The following is a 9,440-nucleotide window of genomic DNA, read 5'->3' as shown; positions in this document are numbered from 1 at the left end:
AAGTTTTATGGTTTCGTAGTCAGTAATAGGTACGATTTCACTAGTTACGATGTCAGTAGGTGGTATTATCAGAAATACATGTATTTCTGGTATTATTATATACACCCACAATGATTATAGAGAATTGTTTTGGGGGATACCAATTACATAGGTTCTTGGGACAATCAACGACTAATACATACTTTTTCAAATTTGTGTTATCCACGAAAGTTAATTCATTTAAAACATTGACTTGGGCCTTAGTCGTAGACAAACAGCCGGTAAGAGGTACCAGGGTTATGGAGGTACTGTAAAACAAGACCTTAAGTGGGACCACTCTAGAGAAACCCAAAATATATGCAGAACTCCTACCACCCAAGCGGCCAAAACTAGAAACGTCCACTGCACTGGCTCGAACTGCCTCCGGAATATCATCTTTCGAGATATGGGTGGGCACTCCAATGATTTTTTAATTATTTATTTAGCATTAAATATTTCTACAGACTATCTGGAAAAACAGAGGCGTATACATGGAATGTTAAACCGAATACATAGATACAGAACAAAAAAACCAACATAATAAATTTACACATTACACTATATACATGGTATCGTATGAGGGGTGAGAATACGGGAAACAGCAACAAATGACACGAGAAAAAACGTTGATGGATGCGGGTTTATCTCCTGAGATGATGTCGTAAGTGAAATGGCAGAGGTGATGCAAAAGTCGCCACTCCAAGCCACGGCCAACTAACAAGGAGAGTACCCGAGGTGTTTATTACCGATTTGGATATTAAATTTCCCAAAAGGCAAAGTTGCACTACCCATTCGATTTGCTATGGCAACCGAAAGGGATTTTGATCACTTAAAACCAAAAAATCTCCATTTAAAAAAGCTTGGGATTTTTTTTTAATTTTGAAAATTACGAAATGTTTAATTTGGACTACATTTAGGTAAATTTCATCAAGTTCACCTTAGGCTTGACTTCCACAAAGTCGTCCAGCTCTGGAAAGTCGGAACGGTCTCGTTCGTCATCTCATCTGAGTGCATGAAGGCTAGAAACTATGGCCTAGCCAAGGCTTAATATAACGGCAAAGTTATAAAGGAGGATACAAGAGAAGAAGGGAGAGATTAGGAAGAAAATAACAAGGGCAAAGAGGTAAAAAAAAAAACAAAAAAAAACTGAGACCAAAGTAAAAGAAGCCGTAAAAAAGAAATTAAACAAATCCTTTGGACAAAAATGCACGATGGCAGAGCCATGAACATAGCCTTCTGAATACACCATATATTCAGACGGCTATGTTCAAAGTCATTGAGTTTCTTATCATCTATTGACCCCCTGTGCGTGCGGGCCCACAAGGGGTCGGAGTGTGCAATAACTGGCGGCTTTACCGGGGAGTCGGGGTCCGGCTCTTGTAACCCATCACGGGCGGTGGCGCGCTGGGAGATGTTAGCTCCGTCCAAATGGTCCTATCTCCACCTCCGGCTTCGGTCCGGTGTGGACTGGTAACTGGGCTTCGGCCCAGGCTAACGGAGAGGGTCCAGGCAACCTGGCCGCCTCGGCGGATTGGGTAGCCTGGTGTGGGGCTGCGAGCCTCCGTATGAGGGCACGGCGGTCCTGTTTCTCGGCCTTTTGGGCTCCCACCGGGATATCCGGTGCCAGCTGTGCCGGGTTACTTGGATTGCTGTGTGCTCGCCGTTCCCCTTTAGGAGCTCTTTCCAATGGGTTTGGCTCTCTACCTTCGTAGGTAAGGTGTCGGCCGGAGTTTCCAGAGCATCCCCTCTCATTCCCACTGCTGTGTGCGAAGTGGCGCGCTGGTCGGCCCATTGCTGCACCTTCTGCTGGGTTGAGCGGCTTGCGTCGAGGGTGCGGCCATCAGTAGTGGGGTTCTGCTACCCATGCTGGTTTTGTCACCTGTCCGGGCTTGTGGACGCTGGCGTAGGGCATTATGATGATAGACCTCCGGTGGTGTGGTTTCAATCTTACCGGTACACCGGGTTATAAATCTGACGCATGTCCCCTGTGCGTGCTATTCGATCTGAAAATATCAAATTCTTAGGAGAAAAGCTTTTCGGTTATTAGCTCTGTATCATTTTGTAGTGGACACCCTGTGTATTAATTCACGGTTATATTTCCTTTCCCGCTAAATCGATTAAACTGGCGCCATCTAGTATAAAAACACTAAAACCAATTATGTTAACAAGATTTGTGAGTTTTTGAATTTTCTTTGTTTTTAAGGCTGTTCCATTCTCAATGTACCTTTTAGTCATATGCCCCAATAAAAAACAAAAAAATTTAAAACCAATTAAAAACCTCCAAGGGCTTCCCTCCTAAAGGGCCACACAGCGTTTGAAAAAATTGGGCCCCGGATTTACCAAGTGATTGCAGATACGACCAATCATATTCTGGAAATAAGTGCGTGAAACTTATTAAATTCAAACGCTGGTGTGTTCCTTTAATGTTTGTTTCACTGTAGGCAATTTATCAATCAATGGCAACACAATATTAAAACGGTTAAAAACCTAGATTTCAGTTTTTAGAATCCCTTGGAAATGGTATCTTTGTATAGGGATAATTTAAAAACAGATACTTTGGTAACTAATTTTATTTTATTTGTACACTACATTTAAATATATTTGCTGTAGAACTTCGTATCATAAGGACTTATCCAAGTGTCACAACCCCTCATATTGTTGTCTACAACATATTTGAAAGTAAAGGGATTGATATTTTTTCTTTCTAGTTCTTTCTCTTCTTCGTATAATTCAGATAGAACTTCCTCACTCACAATCAACGCATCACACGGAAGTTTGTAAACAACTTGTTGTAAAATTGGTTCTATTTCTTTAAATTCCACTCTTCCTCCCATTTCCATGATAACTCTCCCAGCTTTTACGGGTGAGACATAGTGGTCTATGCTTCCTTTGCCACCACCCAATGTTTTCCCAATACCCCTCTTTGTTCTGGCTTTCCATGGAGGGTCAATTCTCCAATAAGCAAACATCTTATTTTCATCCATCATTCTGTTTACGGTAAGTCGTATAGCGTCAATATGACCGCTTCGTAATTGCGTACCGGACAAAGCGATAATGCCATATTGCTTGTAAATTAGCTGATTATGGACAAGTTCAGGACCTCTTATATCTATCATCCTTTTTTGGCTGTATGGATTTTTCATTAGTCCTGGAATCTGAGGTACCTTTTCCAAAATGGGTAACTTTCGTTGTTCCGGTAATTCCACATTAGTGTAGTCTTTTGGTAGATCATCCAGCGGAACAATTGAACTATGGTCTCCCTCAGTTCTAAAACCCCTTCTTGCATTCTCAATAAACAAATTTACCTTAGTTACTAAAATAGGTTGTAAAGGCTTAATACTTTGTCCAAGAAAAACCAATCTTACAGACCTTAACATCGTATTTTCTGGCAAATATACTTGTTGAATTATTAATTCAAAAAATATCACAAATACTTTTTTAATTATTTTTGTAATACCAACGGAAAGTCCAGAAATTTTAAAGAAAATTGAAACAACAACAATTCTCCATCGAAAATGGAAAGCCTTGGTAATGGGTACGTTCAGCCACGGCCAACTTAGATCCACTGCTACTCGCACTAGAAGGCCCCCCAGCTTTATTTTCCTCCCATGTTAACGACCGTATGAGGAAAAGCCGATTTACGCGGGAAAATTCCGCTTGGCGCGCTAGGAACCGGGACAACCCTTCTAATGTTATCCTACGGGGAAAATTTTTCGAAACAGTCCCACTTTTAGGAACCTTTTCCCTTATCTTTGAAATATTGTTCAACGCTGAGATTTTAATATGATTTGAAGTAAGGTTTTAACTTTATTTTAAGACTATGTTTGTAATTTTCCGATCTTTGGTTCGCGTACAATCTTCTTTTAAAATCGACTCACCCATAGACATAGGAACTATACTTATACCAGTTCCTATGTCTATGGACTCACCGATTGCTAATCGGTGACATCGGTTTCCTACTGTACGCTTTGTCGTGTTTCCGGTTTTGACGTCACGATAGTCATCGGTTACTCACCGAAGCACGGCCGATGACTGAATAAAAGCGTTCAGCAACTTACGACGTCAGTATGACGAAAAAGCTCATCGGTGGAAAATATCAAATCCATCGGTTTTTTTTCCGTTGACTGCTGCTGAACGTAGCCCATATTTCCTAACACAGCAGCGTTGCCGGATGCGAAAAATTTAATTATCAAGCCAGAAAAATATCGACTTCAGAATAAACCTTATGGAAAAAACTATTGTACTTTTTGATAATTATCGGATTTTATCGGAAAATTTACGTTTTAAGTGGAAAGCTGATTGATTATTAATCTTTCCTTTTTGTGTTAGTCAATTTTTTAGTTCCAAGTGTTTTTAGCCTATTCTGTAAATATTCGAAATTCAATTTTCGATCGAAAACTAGATTTCGAACTTCGAGATCTCGACGAATGGTATTCGGTAAAGATTTCGAATAAGCATAAATCAATGTAAATTGTCGAAGTCGATCTCGACATGGTATAGGGCAGCTGTTCCCAATTTATTGTTGCCATGGAACCCTAAATTATCCACTTAATTCCGGCGGAACCCCCACTCATTTTTTACTTATCTTAAAAGACTCTTGACCCAAACAAAGATGGCCGCGCTGCGAATTCTCGGACCCCCTGTGACCCCAAGGTGAATACAGATACGCTATAATGCTGTGACCCTTCCACGGAACCCCAGGATTCCGCGGAACACTTTTTGGGAACCGCTGGTATAGGGTATCGAGATCGAATTTCCATTCGATTTCTTACAGAATCGCCCCCCAGGGCCCAATAAGTGTACAGCTTTTTTATCCTGAATTAAAAAATTATTATTAATATTCTGACCAAATATGATATTTTTTTCTGAATTCGATTATTTTCCATTATTAGCTTTTCACGATCTGGGCTCTGGCAACCCAAAAATACTGTCTGCTATGTTGTCTGGCTTTAAATTTGAAATAAAATCTTGGTTTTCAAAGTTATTTTCTAATATGATGGCTAGCGCTGAGATTGAATCTAAATTTTTAAGGTAAATTCAAATAATAAAATATGGATAAAAAACTCTTAAATTCTAATAAATCGTAAAATAGTGCTGAAGAAATAATCAGCTTGAGAAAAAGAACAGATAAATCACTCGGCGTATTACAGTGCCAAGGAGATAGATTGTTTTCACCTAGTGGTTCTTGGTTAGAAGAAAAACAGTTAGATGGCTGTTTGAGGGAACTAAAGGAACTAATATCCGAAGACAGAGTTTCTAAACTGTATGTTGGTTTCCAAATTATAGAAATGTTATACTAATTGTTTATTTCAATCTGTTAATAGTGGAGATCTTTGTCAAGGAGAATGGAAACCAGATGTAGGAAAAGTTATAATTCACAAAGAGAAGGTACCACCTCAAAGCCTGATGGTTAAATTATCACAGAACATAAACCACAATTATAAATTTTTAAGGGAAAATCAATGCAGTACATGGGAGATCGAATAAGAGGGAAGAAACACCTCAATCCAGAAGAAGCCCTTTTTCTACTTGAAACAGTAATGAAATATTCTTTAAAAAAATAAATATAAAATTTAAAAAAATTTCTTTGTCAAGGGTTCAATTGAAATTTTCTATTGCGAAGTACCAGTCAGTATTCAACAAAGTTACGCCTTATTCCTTTCATCGGAACAAGAATTGGAAAACTACTATGTCTACGCTCATTTATCTAGACTAGGATATACAGTAATAAGACATCAAGGAATGTATGAAAATATTTAAATTGAAGATTGTAGTTTTTTTTATAAAAAGGCTTTATCTATTGCAGTATCCACAAAAAGCCTAACCTATCGGAGGATAAATCTCCAAATAAAGATACGAAATCACCAGAAGCCAATGAACCAGAGCCCAAAAGAAGAAAGAAAGAAGATCCTGAAAATAGAGAAATGGCAGAATCGGGAGTGTCGGAAAATGATACTCAGCCATATAGTAGTAAAGAGTGTCTTGATGAATTAATAAATTCAACTCTAACGGTTTCCCAGGAATCTGTAAAAACTGACAACAATAGGTTTCAAACTGAAAAACCACCAAAAAAGATTGAAAAACCTTTAAAGTTTCCTAACTTTGCTGGTCAGAGAATGCTTACTCTTCATCCTCCCCCTGAAAGTTTATTACCCAAAAATGTAGTCCCGCAAAAGCATTTGTACAGTTTGAGATTAGTTAGTCCCAATAAATATAACCAGACACAGAGAAATTACCAATTTTGCAATAAAAACAGTGACAGAAGAATGAAAAGGAGATTTGGTGGGACAGATTTGAAACTGAAAGGAGAAATCGTCATTGTAGGAGATTACCCCAGTGTAGTGCCAAAATTAAAGAACACTGCTTTCACTAATTGGAAGGATTTCAAAAAGGCCATGGTAATGGAAAAGAATGACCCAAAAAGTAGTGATGGATTTATTCTATGGACTGGAAATACTAAGCCCTTAATAAACCTGGATGAATTATTATCAACAGGTAATTTTAAATTAAATACGACATAATATAGTGGAATTTGGCCTGATAATCTGTATTATGTTTACGTTAGGTGAAGTGCAATCTAGGCTACAAATTATCCCAGAGTTGAAAAGTGATCAACTATATAATAGTCAAATGTACGTAATACATGTATAACTCGAACATATTGGCTATGCAGTTTCTTAACAATATTTCTCTTTACTTAGAGCCACATCAGATGATAAGAAGACCAAATTAAAAATTAATTATGATGTGTATCTGCCTGGCATTGTGTACCGTAAATCAGGTCCCAGTTTGCCAAATATAAGAATTAGTATTACAAAGTAAATATCATTATTTCATTGTAATAATGTTAACAAAGTGACTTTTATCAAAAGTATAATATATCACCTATTGGGTGCTTGCTAGGGGTGTGCGAGTACTAAAAAATTGCGAGTACTTGGTATCTAGTCTGAGTAGTCTGACTCGGACTCTAAATAGGTCATTTTATTACTCGCCCGAGTACCCGATTCTCACAGAAGGGGTAAATAATTACTTGAAGCGGACTCGAGTAAATAGATAATTTGAAAATTACCCGGCGAGTCCAATATAAAAAAGTTAAAATTAACTCTGATATTTGGTTACTTCATACGGCTTTCAAATAATTCAGAAATGGCGCTGCCGTAGCGGTTTTGCAGTCCTCGATTTGTTCGCCATGAGTCAAGGCGTCGAGTGTGCGTCAGGCTGCCTGTTGTTTTAGTTTTATTTTCATTCTCAAATCTACAGCAAGGTCTTTTTTGCTCTCATTATCTTAGATGATCTCAAGTTAAGGTTTTCAAATATGAATAAAGTGAAAAACTAACAAAGCCTTTTTAATTTGCAACCACTATTAATAAATTTAAAAATTTAAACAACGGTAAATAAATTTAAGACTCGAATTGGACTCGAAAGCTTCAAAATTAATTCTTTAGGACTCCAGGACTCGATCAAGTCCGAAATATTTGGACTCGAAGGCTCGACTCGAAATTCAAAAAAACAGGACTCGCACAGCCCTAGTGCTTGCTCGTAGCGTAGTAGGCATACGTCATAACTAAGCCCGCCTTGAAATTAATTTAACGTCACAGATCACGAGGCAAAATGCCACACGATCCTGCGAAATAATCACGTGACCCCCATGGGTATCTTAATGTCATGGCTAACCTATACGCGTTACCACGGCAACGAACATAAGCCACACCCACGAGCAAGCTAGGATTTGTAAAAGTATCCATCTCCCTATCCTGCTAATGTGATTTGCTAACGCTGTATTTTCAAAATGCACCTTGGAAGAAATATAACGCAGGGCAAATACAAAATATAATGACTTAACAAGTTTAATTTTAATGGCTTAGATGGATACTTCTCTTGTAAGATGAATTGTATAAACTTCTGCAATTAGTTCTAATATCAATATAATATAAATCAATATATAGTTCTTCCCTTTTTTGAGAGATTGCGTGACGATGTCAAGGAATCCGAGCTTAGGCGGGAAATTCAAACTTAAAGCTAGTAATGATATCGATTTTTAAAGGTCGTATTTCCCTTTTTAGTTCCAAAGAGCCGGTTCCAACTTTCAATCAAACGAAATTAATGACGAAAGATTTGAAAGACGACGTACCACTTTACTACGCGGTGGTTAGTGACAATGCGGAAGTGGCATTCTATGGATTTAACGATACTAACATTTTGCAATACACGCCAATGCAAGAACCAAGATTAGCTCGTAAATAAAATCTACGAATTTCCCTGTTTATAATTTTCTTTTGAATAAAAGCTTCATTTCTGTCATTAAATAAATGTCCTAATTTTTTGAATATGCATCCTTATATTTATCATGACACCCAAGTTGGCTCTTTTAGTGCCATAAGTATAAAAATATATCCGTAGAATCAAAGATAATTTAAACTCGTACCCTAGATTCGAAATCACTCTCTCGCGCGTTGCCGATAGCGTTTACCCACTTCCCGCCGGAACTCAGAAAATATTCGCTCCATGGTTTGCGCCTTACCGCAACCACGGCCAACTTCGATCACGCTATATAATGTGGCAGCGCGTGATCGAAGTTGGCCGTGCCGCAACCTATGGAGCCCGATTTTTCTGAGGTCACGTGCCAGAAAAGGGTAAACGCTTCGTAACAAAACCGTCAATGGGAAAGCTCTCAGTATTCGAATCTAGGGTAGAATTGACGTTACATTAAAGAAGATAACAGGGTTGCCACTCATCAGGGAAAAGTCAGGCAATTTTAAAAAAAGTCCTAAAAAGTCCGGGAATTTTAAGAATTTGTGAAAATTTTATTTTGACACTTTTAAGGTAATTTTACTCAAGACCTATGACAAATTCTATGATTATCATTTATTTCCTTGAAAGTGTGGCTAATTATTTCAACATTGCGAAAACCTTTTTACTGAAATATAAGTCCATTTAAATTTATTAACTTCTGATAAACGTAAAATATTAAATCGAAATTTCGGCCTTAAAAAGTCAGGGAAAATCTCTTAAAATGATCAGGGAATAGTCAATAGATATTGAAGTTACAAGTAAAATTAAAATGATATAAGCGTAAAATTGATTTCGACAGAAAATCGCAACGTCGTTTACACTGATTTACCCAATTATCTTAAGTTACGCAAGATAGCCTAAAATACCTTCGAAATGCATCATTATGCATTCAAGAGATCGACTTAATTTTGGTTATCAAGGAATTCATTGACGGATGAGATATTATTAGAAATAACCTTTTTTAAAAAAATATAGGAATAAAGATCTAGAGCAGTACCTTTTCTTGCTTAAAGTATATGAAGTTTTGGATAAAAAATAATGGCCCGGGCCCGCACAGGAATTTTATCCGATCTCCGCCGCTGGGTAGCATCACCTATCATTCAAAGAAAATACATATTTTTAAACATCGT

General features: G+C 37.7%; 2 protein-coding genes across 2 annotated transcripts; one reads left to right on the top strand and one right to left on the bottom strand.

Annotated features, from left to right (window-relative positions):
- Positions 1-2,582: 2,582 nt before the first annotated feature.
- mRpL16 (mitochondrial ribosomal protein L16) lies at positions 2,583-3,553 on the bottom strand. Its single transcript, XM_090155735.1, has one exon. It carries the CDS (start codon positions 3,393-3,395, stop codon positions 2,610-2,612), a length of 786 nt encoding a protein of 261 aa, XP_090011861.1. The 5' UTR covers positions 3,396-3,553; the 3' UTR covers positions 2,583-2,609.
- A 1,382-nt stretch (positions 3,554-4,935) lies between these two features.
- Positions 4,936-8,296, top strand: Tsen54 (tRNA splicing endonuclease subunit 54). Its single transcript, XM_090155880.1, has 9 exons — positions 4,936-5,049; positions 5,111-5,281; positions 5,343-5,406; positions 5,472-5,555; positions 5,614-5,762; positions 5,825-6,513; positions 6,584-6,650; positions 6,720-6,836; positions 8,082-8,296. The coding sequence occupies exons 1-9, from the start codon at positions 4,955-4,957 to the stop codon at positions 8,260-8,262; spliced, it is 1,617 nt and encodes a 538-aa protein (XP_090012006.1). The 5' UTR covers positions 4,936-4,954; the 3' UTR covers positions 8,263-8,296.
- Positions 8,297-9,440: the final 1,144 nt, after the last annotated feature.

This window comes from Leiobunum rupestre, chromosome 8, assembly GCF_980474605.1.
Source record: "Leiobunum rupestre chromosome 8, qqLeiRupe1.1.hap1, whole genome shotgun sequence".
NCBI classification, from domain to species: domain Eukaryota; kingdom Metazoa; phylum Arthropoda; class Arachnida; order Opiliones; family Sclerosomatidae; genus Leiobunum; species Leiobunum rupestre.
The sequence above is the reverse complement of the archived record's forward strand: the minus strand, read 5'-3'. Positions and strand labels throughout refer to the sequence as shown.

Coding starts and splice junctions, on each gene's coding strand:
- mRpL16 (XM_090155735.1), bottom strand. CDS start 3,395: ATGTTAAGGTCTGTAAGATTGGTTTTTCTTGGACAAAGTATTAAGCCT.
- Tsen54 (XM_090155880.1), top strand. CDS start 4,955: ATGTTGTCTGGCTTTAAATTTGAAATAAAATCTTGGTTTTCAAAGTTA. Junction 5,050..5,110: donor ATTGAATCTAAATTTTTAAG/GTAAATTCAAAT, acceptor ATCGTAAAATAG/TGCTGAAGAAATAATCAGCT. Junction 5,556..5,613: donor CCCTTTTTCTACTTGAAACA/GTAATGAAATAT, acceptor TTCTTTGTCAAG/GGTTCAATTGAAATTTTCTA.